This window comes from Dama dama, chromosome 11, assembly GCF_033118175.1.
Source record: "Dama dama isolate Ldn47 chromosome 11, ASM3311817v1, whole genome shotgun sequence".
Lineage (NCBI taxonomy): Eukaryota > Metazoa > Chordata > Mammalia > Artiodactyla > Cervidae > Dama > Dama dama.
Genome location: NC_083691.1, coordinates 37,359,788 through 37,373,334, shown reverse-complemented (window position 1 = coordinate 37,373,334; position 13,547 = coordinate 37,359,788). Strand labels below are relative to the sequence as shown.

The 13,547-nt window shown below is 39.1% G+C and overlaps 1 protein-coding gene across 2 annotated transcripts in view; it reads left to right on the top strand.

Moving 5' to 3' along the window:
* Positions 1-13,547, top strand: part of ANXA4 (annexin A4) — a 72,572-nt gene that overhangs the window by 55,236 nt on the left and 3,789 nt on the right. For both annotated transcript variants that reach the window (XM_061155131.1, XM_061155132.1), the window contains 4 exons: positions 4,647-4,740; positions 10,754-10,849; positions 11,442-11,500; positions 12,517-12,639. In XM_061155131.1, coding sequence (XP_061011114.1) covers positions 4,647-4,740; positions 10,754-10,849; positions 11,442-11,500; positions 12,517-12,639 — 372 coding nt within the window. The remainder of the gene's footprint in view (positions 1-4,646; positions 4,741-10,753; positions 10,850-11,441; positions 11,501-12,516; positions 12,640-13,547) is intronic.

Here is a 13,547-nt window from a genome sequence, read left to right as displayed (position 1 = left end):
GTATGGAGTCTCCTCAAACAAAATAAAAATGGAACTAATTCATGATCCAGCAATTTCACTTCTGCTATCTGCCCCTCAGAAATGAAAACACTAACTCAAAAAGACATATGTACCCCCTTAGTCACAGAAGTATCATTTACAATAGCCAAGAAATAGAAACAACCTAAGTACCCATCAACAGATGAATGAAAGAAATTGTCATATATATGAATAGAAGAATGCTCTCTAGCCATAAAAACAGTGAAATCTTAAAATGTGCAAAAATGTGGATGGATCTAGAGGGCTTTATGCTACCTGAAATAAGCCAGAAAGAGAAAGACAAATACTATATGATCTCACTTACATGTGGAATTGAAACAAACAAACAACAACCAAGGGAAAAACAAGCTTATAGATACAGAGAGCAGACTGGTGGTTGCCAGAGGCAGGGGTGGAGGTGGGCAAAACGGGTGAAGGAGGTCAAAAAGTACAGACTCTGTTATAAATAAGTCATGAGGGTGTAATGTACAGCATGGTAACTACAGTTAATAATACTGGGGACTTCCCTGGCGGCCCAGTGGTTAAGACTCTACTTTCACTGCAGCAGGCACAAGTTTGATCCCTGGTCAGACAGCTAAGATCCTGCATGCTGCACAGTGCTGCCAAAAGTAAATAAATAAAATTGTGTTAAAAAAACACTAATGCTATATTGCATACTTGAAAGTTCCAAAGAGAATAGATCTTAAGAGTCCTTATCATAAGAAAAAATACTTTGTAATTATATGTGGTGCCAGATGGTAAAACTCATCGTGTCTACCAATGGTAGACTCATTGTGGGAGGGGTCATTTCACAGTGTACACAGATATCAAATTATTATGTTCTGCACCTGAAACTAACATAATGTTATATATCAATTATACCTAATTTTTAAAAAACACAACAAAACAGTGCAATTTAACAAATATTTGGGAGTCCTTCAAGGAGCATAGTTCTCCTTGTAAGTGACCAGGTGAAAAGGTGCTTAACAACAAATATGGGCTGGGGGAAGCTGGAAGGCCTAGAACTCATTTTTCTGTATCCTCCAAGTCTTACAAAGAAACAAAGAATTTAAGAACCACTCTCCAAGGTTTCCACTCTTCTTCCAAAATAAAACAAGAGGAAAATCTGGTCAGCCTTTGTTCTTTAAGCTGCATCAGCAAAAGGCCATTTGCAGACTTTGGCTATTATGGAACTGGATTTTGAGGCAAGTAAATTAGTTTGTGATGAAAAGAATTATCAGGACAGGGGAAATTAGGTAGTAATTTATTATCAAAGGTAGAAAATTTAAAATATAGAGAAGCTAAATGTCCAATTTTATCTATTCTTGCGATGAAAACCACACCCAAGGAAATAACAGGTAGTGTTCAGAATTCCTACTTGAAAAAGAAATTTATAATGTATTAAAAGCACTTTGAAAATGCCCTTCAGAGCTTTTGTTAGAATATGGCACATATTTGATTCACTTTGAAAAACAAACCAGGAAATACAAAAATAGAGAAAAATCTGCATCAAAACTGGAAACCGTGCCAGATGGGCAGCAAAGCTGGGCCAAGGATGCCGGAGAGTCATTGCTGCCCCAGAAAAGAAGTTAACACACACACACACACACTGCCCCCGATGGAAATAGAGTGGCTTCCTGCAAATGGAGAAACTCCTCAGGGAAGACTTGGGCTGTGTCTCAGCCACCTCCACTGGACCTGCAGCAAGTCCTCCTGATTGAAATTCATCCAGATGAAAAGTGAGGAGCTCAAAGAAGAGTCCATTGCACTGTGTTGTATGGAGAAAACCAGGTCTGGATAAACTGTTTATCATTTCAAGATCAAAGATCATGAACATCCACTAATCTCAACTCAAATACTATGTGGCCTGTGAAGAAACTGGGGCTCAAAGGGAGGCAAACAGGGGCTCACTTTAAGGAAGAGACAGATTTCAGATCGCTCTGGATCCTGACATACAAGAGAATGACAGGTTTTAATTACCTAAACAAGAGCTTTAAAAAAAAAAGATGCAGTGAGAAAATAATGGAGCTGAAAATGGAACTGCATGAAGGCAAGCAGAGATAAAGAGAAGGCTAGATAAGCGGAGGGGAAGTGTTCTTACAAGGAAAGGAGACTTCCCTGGCGATCCAGTGGTTAACAATCTGCCTTCCAATGCAGGGGACTAGGGTTCAGTCCCTGTGGGAAACTAAAATCCCTCATGCTGAGGGGCAACTAAGCCCGAGCACCGCAACTATTGACGCTTGTGCTCTAGAGCCCGTGTGTCACAACTGAGACCTGATGCAGCCAAAAATAAATAAATATTCTAAAAAGAAACAAGGAAAGACAGAATAAACGTTTATTAGAAGCAGCACTGATCAGAAATGACATTGCACAAAGCAGTCATTGTTGTCAAAGGCAATGCTGAAAATGCCTCCAATTTTCAGGGGAAAAAAAAGACAAAACAATCACATAAGATGAGGACTATAGAGGAAAGACAGTGGAGATTAGAATCTCAACAAGAAGGGTATGGACAGACTTGCCCTAATATATAGTTAAATGTATAATAAATGTACAAATGAATTAAAGCATGTGGTCCTGGTGTAAGATAGGGAGAAGTCAACGGAATAATTGGAAAGTCTAAGAGCAGAACAAGGCCTATGTGAGAATATACAGAAATATATACAGAATATATGCATTTCAAGTCAGTGAAGAAAGCACAGGTTACTCAGTGGAGTTGGAAAAATTGGCTAACCGTTTGAGAAACAATAAAGTTAGATCCCAACTTTCACCTGACAGCATAATAAATTCCAAATAGATTGAAATTTTTAGCATAAATAAAGTAAGCCATAAAAGTAGTATAAAAAAGTTGAATATTCTTTTTAAATCTGGAACTGGAAAAGGATTTTGTATGCATTTTCTTTTAAGATAGAAACCATAAAGCAAAAGGATTGGTAGTTTGGCTGAATTTTAAGAAGAAAGAGTTGTTTTACCAAACAATACCACAAACAAAATTAAAGATCAAATGACAGAATGGGGAGAAATTTCACCCTATGTATAGTAAGCTTAATATGAAAATATATAAGTAAACTACAGTTTCAATACTGTTATTGAAACTTATTCATATTTGTTCTGAATAAGAATGCCCCATTTCTTTAAAAAAAAAAAAGACATTGGACATTAACAGGCAACTCAAAAAAAAAAAAGAAAAATAGAAATGGCAAATACACCAAAAAATGACCAACCTCACTAGTTATTTAAAAAAACTAACACAAAAAGATACCGTTTTCTACCCATAACTAAAACTTTACCCTTTTCAAGTTAGTTTTTCTGGTATTTTACAAAAGTATCATTCTGTGAGAGATGGAAAGTTCCTTGTTTGCCCACATGTTGTAGTTACAACTGCTGTGTAAGAACTACCTCAAGCTTATAATGTCAGAGGTCTTAGCTGGGAAGACTTGAACTGCTAGAGGTGGCTCAAATGGCTGGGGGTAGGAGTCTCCATCACTTGTGTCTGGTGTCTGGGCTATGAACACGGGGCTCATCTCAGGCTTCGAAAGGGTCTCATACCTCAGGCCTCTTCAGGTGGTGTGGGCTTCCCAGAGCATGGCGGCTGCCTTTCAAGAGGGACCACCTAGAAAGCCAGCATTCCATGAGAATCAAAGCTGCCTGAGCTTTATGACCTAGCCTCAGAAATCAGTGTTGCCGCCACTGTACTTTATTGATTGAGGCACTCACAAGCCTGCTGAGAATCAGATTTGAGAAACACTGAACTAGATAAACCTTTTGTGTCCTCCCAGCTTTAAAATTCCACAGTCCAAAATAAATAAATAAATCAAAATAAAATTCCACAGTCCTCTGTATGGGAAAAAGAATCTAGAAAAGAGTGTATATATGTATAACTGATTCATTTTGCTAAACACCTGAAATTAACACAACATTGTAAATCAACTGTAAAATGATAAAATTCCATGATCCTGAGAACTGACTCTTTAATCATGTGGCAGTAGAGAGGGAAGTGAAGAAACAGCTGAGTAGATGGAGGTAAGCCCAAGGAGTGACAAAATGTATCAGTGAAGGGTATTTTGAGAAATTTAACAAGCCAGCTGCTGGTTATAAATGAACAGTGGGGAGAGAAGCCACGTGCCACTGGAGAGAAGTAAATCACAGGTCATTCCAGAGTGGTGTTGTCCAATAGAACTTTCTTTAATGTTGAAAATGCTCTACACCTTCTGAGTCTAGTATGGGTAACCACTAAGCCACATGTGGCCATTGAGCACTTGACATGTGGCTAGTATGGCTGGGGGGTTGAATTTTAAATTTTCTCTAGTTAATTAAAATTCAAATAGCCACATGTAGTTAGTGGCTACCATATGGAACAGCCCAAGTCAAGCATTCCTTTTGGTTCTTAAGACAAACCACGAAGTCTGCATGTTTGCTCTGACTCTCCGGGAGGTATCATAGAGTTCCGTTAGTCTTATACCTAAGGAAAAATCCTGAGTCATTTCCACTCACTGCCAACACCACTTCTACCCCCGTCACCAGGAAAATAAAACTAAGCCAACTCCCGCTCTTTGAAGTTCTGGAAGTATTTACAGATGTTCTGGCACCGTCTCTGTTGTCTTTTAAACTCGTGCTTTGTTTGGCTTCAGGACCTGTATGAGGCTGGAGAGAAGAAATGGGGGACAGATGAGGTGAAATTTCTAACTATTCTCTGTTCTCGGAATCGAAATCATCTGTTGCATGGTAAGGCACTTGGTTTTTTTTCTAAAGAAACTATTTGAAAGATAGTGAAAATGATATTACCCATAACTGATAACCTTTTTTCCTTTACTTGGTGTAAAGTACTTTACTAATTGTACTGAACTGTCTTAAATGTCTTAGGTTGAGAACTGTTGAGTGCAATGATATGCATGAGAGTCAATTGCTGGAAGATTAATTATGAGTAATTAGCGGATATGTTCTGGAGAAGGAAATGGCAACCCACTCCAGTATTCCTGCCTGGAGAATCCCAGGGACGGGCGAGCCTGGTGGGCTGCCGCCTTTGGGGTCGCACAGAGTCGGACACGACTGAAGCGACTTAGCAGCAGCAGATATGTTCATAGAGGTTTGGCATTCCTGTTTGTAGGAAACTCACTTCCATGGTCTGAAGAAGGAAATGGCAACCCACTCCAGTACTCTTGCTTGGAAAATCCCATGGACCAAGAAGCCTGGTAGGCTACAGTCCACAGGGTCACAGAGAGTTGGACACGACTGAGCAACTTCACTTTCACCCACTTCCATAGTCAATCTTTTTTTCTAAAGTAGCTCTATTTAAATTTAGTTATATAAGACAAAATCTTTAGTACATCAGCAAGTATTAAAATAGAAATATTGGTTGACATTTATTCCTGTTTAACATCCAAGTTGTAAAAGCTAATAGAAGTGATTACTTTAGTGGGTTTGTTGCATAAGATGAAGAGTGGATAATTTCAAATTTTATTTCCTATGTGTAAAGTTTCTGTTTTGCTTCTGATAATGCTAGTCTTTGTAATGTACTTTTGAGTTCTTTGGGGAGAAGGCACTATACAGCTGTAGAATATTTGTTGTCTGGTTTATTTTCTTCCTGTAAACAGTGATAAAGGTTTAGTAAGATATTTCATGTTTTATATAAGCTGTCTAGGTCTTTATGCTATATCCTAATTTTATAAACTCATCATGCCCTTATAATCACTCACAGTTTACAAAACTGGTGAGAAATTTGAGGCGAAAGAGTTTGCTAAATTGAAAACTTTAAAAAATAATTTAAAATTACAATATATTTGAAAGTTGCAATTATTTCAGGTATTCCACACTGACAGTAAGTGATTATTCCAGTTATTAAATGTCATGAACTATCATCAGATCCAGGGCTTCCCAGGTGGCTCAGAAAGAATCCACCCGCCAATGTAGGAGACCCAGGTTCAATTCCTGAGTCAGGAAGATGCTCTGGAGAAGGGAGTGACAACCCACTCCAGTATTCTTGCCTGGTGAATCTTCACAGACAGAGGAGCCAGGCATGCTACAGTCCATGGGGTTGCAAAGAGTTACACACGACTGAGCACGCACGCATCATCAGATGCACCAACTTCTGATTCAGCTCCCTATTTTTTTGCCTTCCCTTGCCTGATTATTAATAAAGCACATCTCCCCCTGGTGATACTTTTCAGGAACTGCATGTCCTCAGAAGTGGATTTAATGGAAATATTAATATATTTTCAACAATTTTCGCTTCTAGGCACAAGTCAGTAGTGTAACTTGTGCTTGTAAGCCACTGGAAGAAAATCTTTTAAGCATTATTTGAACAAACATCATAGTTTAATTACCAACCAACAATAGTGAGGATTCATAATAACTAAAATCTATCTTCCAGGTGCAGTGCTTAGTATATTATAAGTATTGTTTGTTGCAACATAACAATGAAAGCAGACATTATTTTCCCCATTTTCAGTTCAGTTCAGTCGCTCAGTCATTTCCAACTCTTTGCGACCCCATGGACTGCAGCACTCCAGGCCTCCCTGTCCATCAACAACTCCCGGAATTTACTCAAACTCATGTCCACTGAGTCAGTGATGCCATCATCCATCGTCCCCTTCTTCTCCCGCCTTCAGGGAGCATCAGGGTCTTTTTCAGTGAGTCAGTTCTTTGCATCAGGTGGCCAAAGTATTGGAGTTTCAGCTTCAGCATCAGTTTTTTCAATGAATATTCAGGACTGATTTCCCTTAGGATGGACTGGTTGGATCTCCTTGCAGTCCAGGGGACTCTCAAGAGTATTCTCCAACACCACAGTTCAAAAGCATCAATTCTTCGGCACTCAGCTTTCTTTATAGTCCAACTCTCACATCCATACATGACTACTGGAAAAACCATAGCCTTGACTAGACAGACATTTGTTGGCAAAGTAACGTCTCTGCTTTTTAATATGCTGTCTAGGTTGGTCATAACTTTTCTTCCAAGGAGCAAGTGTCTTCTAATTTCATGGCTGCAGTCACCATCTGCAGTGATTTTGGAGCCCAAAAAAATAGTCTGTCACTGTTAACACTGTTTCCCCATTTGCCATGATCTTAGTTTTCTGAATGTTGAGCTTTAAGCCAACTTTTTCACTCTCCTCTTTCACTTTCATCAAGAGGCTCTTTAGTTCTTCTTCACTTTCTGCCATAAGGGTGGTGTCATCTGCATATCTGATGTTCTTGATATTTCTCCTGGCAATCTTGATTCCAGCTTGTGCTTCATGCATCCCAGCATTTCTCATGATGTACTATGCATATAAGTTAAATAAACAGGGTGACAATATATGGCCTTGATGTACTCCTTTCCCTATTTGGAACCAATCTGTTGTTCCATGTCCAGTTCTAACTGTTGCTTCCTGACCTGCATACAGATTTCTCAAGAGGCAGGTCAGGTGATCTGGTATACCCATCTCTTTAAGAATTTTTCAGTTTATTGTGATCTACACAGTCAAAGGCTTTGGGATAGTCAATAAAGCAGAAATAGATGTTTTCCTGGAATTCTCTTGCTTTTTTGATCCAACGGATGTCGGCAATTTGATCTCTGGTTCCTCTGCCTTTTCTAAATCCAGCTTGAACATCTGGAATCTCATGGTTCATGTACTGTTGAAGCCTGGCTTGGAGAATTTTGAGCATTACTTTGCTAGCATGTGAAAGAAAGAAAAGTGAAAGTCACTCAGTCATGTCCGACTCTTTGCCACCCCATGGATTATGCAGTTCATGTAATTGTCTAGGCCAGAATACTGAAGTGGGTAGCCTTTTCCTTCTCCATAGGGGATCTTCCCAACCCAGGGATGATCGAACCCAGGTCTCCTGCATCGCAGGTGGATTCTTTACCAGCTGAGCCACAAGGAAAGCTAGCATGTGAGATGAGTGCAATTGTGCAGTAGTTTGATCCTTCGTTGGCATTGCCTTTCTTTGGGATTGGAATGAAAACTGACCTTTTCCAGTCCTGTGGCCACTACTGAGTTTTCCAAATTTGCTGGCATATTGAGGGCAACACTTTCACAGCATCATCTTTTAGGATTTGAAATAGCTCAACTGGAATTCCATCACCTCCACTAGCTTTGTTCAGAGTGATGCTTTCTAAGGCCCACTTGATTTCGCTTTCCAGGATGTTTGGCTCTAGGTGATTGATCACACCATCGTGATTATCTGGGTCATGAAGATCTTTTTTGTATAGTTCTGTGTATTCTTTGCCACCTCTTCTTAGTATCTTCTGCTTCTATTAGGTCCATACCATTTCTGTCCTTTATTGTGCCTGTCTTTGCAAGAAATGTTCCCTTGGTATCTCTAATTTTCTTGAAGAGATCTCTAGTCTTTCCCATTCTATTCTTTTCCTCTATTTCTTTGCATTGATCACTGAGGAAGGCTTTCTTATCTCTCCTTGATGTTCTTTGCAACTCTGCATTCAGATGGATATATCTTTCCTTTTCTCTTTTGCCTTTCACTTCTCTTCTTTTCCCCATTTTAGAGTAGAGAAAACTGAGGTTTAGAAAATGTGTCAATTGGATTTTTTAATTCCAAGTGATACACATTAAATAATTACATAGGAAAAGAGGAGACAATATAGAATGGGATAAAAAAGAAATGGAAAATGCTAGCAGTCCACTGTACTGAAGAGAGCTGAACAGCTCTAAAAAGACTAGAAATCAAGGCAGTTCTGGGAAATCTCAGTAGAAGGGAGTCATGGATTTATTTCTAAGGCAGAGTTTTCAAAAATCAGGTTTTCATTAAAAGTGCTGATTCTTGGATTTCCCTGGTGGTCCAAGAATCCGCCTACCAATGCAGGGGACATGGGTTCCATCCCTGGTCTGGGAAGATTCCACATACCGTAGAGCAGCTAAGCCCGTGTGTTACAACTGCTGAGCTGGCACTCCCTAGATCCTGTGCTCCCTGCAAGGAGAAAAGCCACCGCAGTGAGAAGTCCGAGCCCTGCAACTAGAGAATAATTCCCCCTCACTGCAACTAGAGAAAGCCCAGGTGCAGCAACCAAAACCCAGTACAGGCAAAAATAAGTAAAAATAAAATTAAAATGCTGATTCTTGAGCCTCTACTTCAGATAGGCTGATTTAGAATTTCTGAGAGTGACACCCAAGTAGTTTAACGGGTTTCCCAGATGATGCTTACATTCTCTAAGGTTAAAAATTACTGTGCTTTTAGCCATCCTCATGGTCTGCTCAGTAAAAAAATATCCAGGAGAGTAAGGCTGATTGGTCCTAGTTGAATGAACTGCTCACTCAGTTGTTAGAGCTTATGATATATGTTCAGTGAAAGGAGTGTCCCTGGTTTGACAGTCCTGTGAGAATGACTGATGCGGTTGTGGGATAGCATTCCAAAGAAAGCAGTGTTAAGAAGATAAAACAGATACACACACTAAGTAGGCTCCAGAGGAGGCAGCAAGAGAGGAAAATATGTACATAATATTTTAAAGTGTGTGTGTGCGCTTCTTTGCTCAGTTGTGTCTGGCTCTTTGCAACCCCATGGACTGCAGTCCACCAGGCCCCTCCACCCATGGGATTTTCCCGGCAAGAATACTGGAGTGGGTTGCCATTTCCTCCTCCAGGGAATCTTCCCTACTTAGGGATTGAACCCATGTCTCATGCATTGGTAGCTGGATTCTTTACTACTGCGACACATGGGAAGATCCTTAACATTTAAAAATATTTGTTAAGAAAGGAGAGAATTTTTAGTTATGTTAAAGTCTATTAAAAGATGCAACCAGATATTATCAAATGTGACTAAGTTTAGAAAAGGTTGAATTGCTCTAATTTTTTTAAAAAATATAGTTGATTGACAATGTTGTGTTACTTTCCACTATACAGCAGTGATTCAGTTATGTGTATGTGCACACGTATATATATTCTTCTTCAGATTCTTTTCCTTTATAGGTTATTACAAGATACCAAATATAGTTCCCTGTGCTCTACAGTAGGATATTGTTGCTTATCTATTTTATATATAGTAGTTTTTATCTGCTAATCCAAAACTCCTAATTTTTCCCTCCCCCACATTTCCCTTTTAGTAACCATAAGTTTGTTTTCTATATGTTTGAATCTGCATCTGTTGTATAAATAAGTTTATTTGTATCATTTTTTTAGATTCCACTTGTAAATGATATCGTATAATATTTGTTTTTCTCTGACTTCACTTAGTATGATAATCTTTATGTGCATCCATGTTGCTGCAAATGGCATTATTTCATTCTTTTTGATGGCTGAGTAATATTCTGTTGTGTGTGTATATGTGTGTGTGTGTGTGTGTGTGTGTATTTATATATATCACATCTTCTTTATCCATTCACTTGTTGATGAACATTTAGGTGCTTCCATGTCTTGACTATTGTAATGTAAATAAGAATTGCTCTAGTTTTAATGAGCTGAAAGGAAGATGAATATACAGGTGATTACCAAGGCAAAAATTAAAGAGACACATTCTGCTAAGAAAGTGTATCTCTCCAGAGGTAATCTCCACTTTATGTGGTGAAAACAGATCCCACAGAAGGGAAATGACTTGCCTTATGTCTTCCAAGATTCGCAACATTCTTTCCACATCTCTGGCCCATTCCACTTGTCATAGGCACCCTGGTTCTCACCCACATTGCTAACTAGTTTCCTCTTGAAAAATGCTGGAGAATAACCAGTATAGTCTAGTTAAAAATGCTCTTTCTCTTAAACATTTTAGTTTCCTCTTTTTTTTTATTTTTTATAATTTCATTTTGTTATTTTTTGTAGTGTTTGATGAATACAAAAGGATAGCACAAAAGGATGTTGAACAGAGTATTAAATCTGAAACATCTGGCAGCTTTGAAGATGCTCTGCTGGCCATAGGTAAGCTGGTAGGGAGTGGGGAGTGGAGAAACAAATTTTTACAGGCTTTCCTTCTTGTTCTCAATTTGTCATCATGGGTTGTAGAAATTTTTTTTGGGGGGGTAAAAATTTTTTAAAAGCACTCATGATGTGCAAGCCAGAATTTTAAGTGAGAAATACTATATACAGCCTGATTGTTATTGTACCATGTGGCTTTATATATTTTTATATCCTTTGTGCCTTTATATCTCAGTACATGGAAGGGTTAATCCTATACTAGCTGCTTCTTGCAAGTCTGTGAATGGTTAGAACTAATAACTATTTCATATGGTACAGATAACAATAATCTGTTTGAAATTTTTTGGTGTCTTTGCTTTAATGGCCGTTATTAAGTATTTCTTCAGGAACTTGACAATAAATTGAGGGTACTTTCCACCTGTGAAAATGCATTTAGCATAGCCTATGCTCATAAAACATTGTTGGCTACATTTTTCCAACAAAACAATCAAGAGATACTATTTCAGACCTTGTAGAAACAATGGGAACAACTGTCACTTTTTTCTCGTAGATTTTATCTGTAAGTTTTTCATTTCTTTTTTTAATCTCTTGACAGTAAAGTGCATGAGGAACAAATCTGCATATTTTGCTGAAAGGCTTTATAAATCCATGAAGGTAAATGGCCTTGTTGTTGGCGTCTGAATGGCTCTGAGGGTCTTACATGTCCACCTTCATATGCTTATTTACATACCCCACACAAAGTAGCCAAAATCAGCTTGAGCTATTCAGTTCAATTCTTCAAATACTTCACCGAGTGCTTGCTAATAATAATGCTAGATAATATGTACTGAGTACTTATATAATGTGTGATCACTCTTCCTAATGCTTTATATGTATAATTTTATCCCCACAACAGCTCTGTGGGGCAAGTACCATTACCAACATCCATTTTATAGTTGAGAAAACTGAGGCATAAAGAGGCTAAGCAATTTGCTCAGGGTCCTAATGGAGCAGGAATGCCAACACTGGCAGACAGGCTTCAGAGCCCCAGCTCCTAACCATGAATGGTACTCTGTGGAAGCACTCTTGCTGAGGGGCAAGAGAGATCAAAATCTGTCCTTGCTCTCAGAGAGCTTCTAGCCTTGACAGGAAGGCAGGACTTCTAGACAGGAAGGCAGGTATGTGCAAAACACCATAAGAACAAAACAGAATGTAAGACAGTCACTGAGGATCCAAATATCTTAAGGACACAAAGGAAAGGGTATTTTTAAAAATGCTTGTTTGGGGGTGAGGATCAAAAATGAATTTATAAGGAACTGGTATATTTAAGCAGAACCTTAAAGGAAGTTTTATGTCAGAGGATTTTACATGGTAGGAAGGATGGTGAAGCTGTGAAGGATAACATGGTGGGTGGATCTCTGTAGGTGAGGCAGGCGGGCTGGAGAGCACAGGGTGTGTCTCCAGAAGGGCAGAGGGTGGTCCCCTCTGGTCAGCACACAGAGGGTTGAAAACATAAGTTGGAGAAAGCCTGCAGCTCTGTGAGGAGGGGCAATATTCCACAGGCCCCTAAGGTTGTAGTCCAAAGGGTGTCAATGGAAGACTGATACCTAGTCTTGCCTTGATAGCCTAACGAAGGGCCCTGTCTGAAAACCAGCTCAGCTCTGTATGCAGGGATCTGGTTTCTTCCTTAGGGCTTGGGCACCGATGACGACACCCTTATCAGAGTGATGGTTTCTCGAGCGGAGATTGACATGTTGGACATCCGGGCAAACTTCAAGAGGCTCTATGGAAAGTCTCTATACTCCTTCATCAAGGTGGGTCACGGGAGCCAGGGGAAAACACTGATGAAAGGAGCAGGTTCTGACCTAAGTATTTAGACACTTCTTATCATCTCCTTCTTGTCAGATATCCTTCCCTTTAAAGTGGTACTCTCAAATATTTCCAGTCTGTCTCCTTTCACATGGATGTTTAAATCTCTGCCTGGTTAGAAGCTGAAAATATTTGCCTTCTAAATATAGTAATTATTTCATGTGGATCCCAGACAGAGAAAGATTATATTTTAATGAATGGTTTTAAGAGCACAATTTCCATTTCTACCTGCTTACAATAAAAGTTAAGCTATTGAATCAGTCATCCAGAACCCCATCCTGGGCCAGCTGAGGTCTGCTGAAAATAAGGGAAAACACGACAGTTGTCCTGGATTGCTGTTCTTTACCTGGCACCAGACATTGCGTCCTAACATGGCATGGGGAGTAATGAGAAATGATTGACATTGCTCAAAACCCCTCATTACTGCAGTTTTGCTCTTTGAGGAAACCAGAAGGAACATGAAATATGAAGCCAAGGAATATGAAACCAAGACTCATGTCCCTAGAAGCTGGTGTTGCCAGCACAGTAAATGTCAAGTCAGGATTTGATCTGTGAATTAAATATTCTGAATCCTACTCATAGCTTGGAGAGGTGTAGCTACTGGGTGATTTGAACTGCAGAGTCTGTAACTATGTCTACAAGGCATTCAGAAAGTTGTTTCTATTTCTGTACAATCTGTGAGGTCATTTTATTTTGCAGTGCTGAAATATAGCTACCTGTAAGTAAAACAATTTTAAGATTCAAGGATGACTGTAAATGAAGCTATGGGAAAATATTTGTAACATATAATATAGGGTTAATATCCCTATCTGAAGAGCTTGTACAAATTACTAAGAAAAAGGGGGGAAAAATC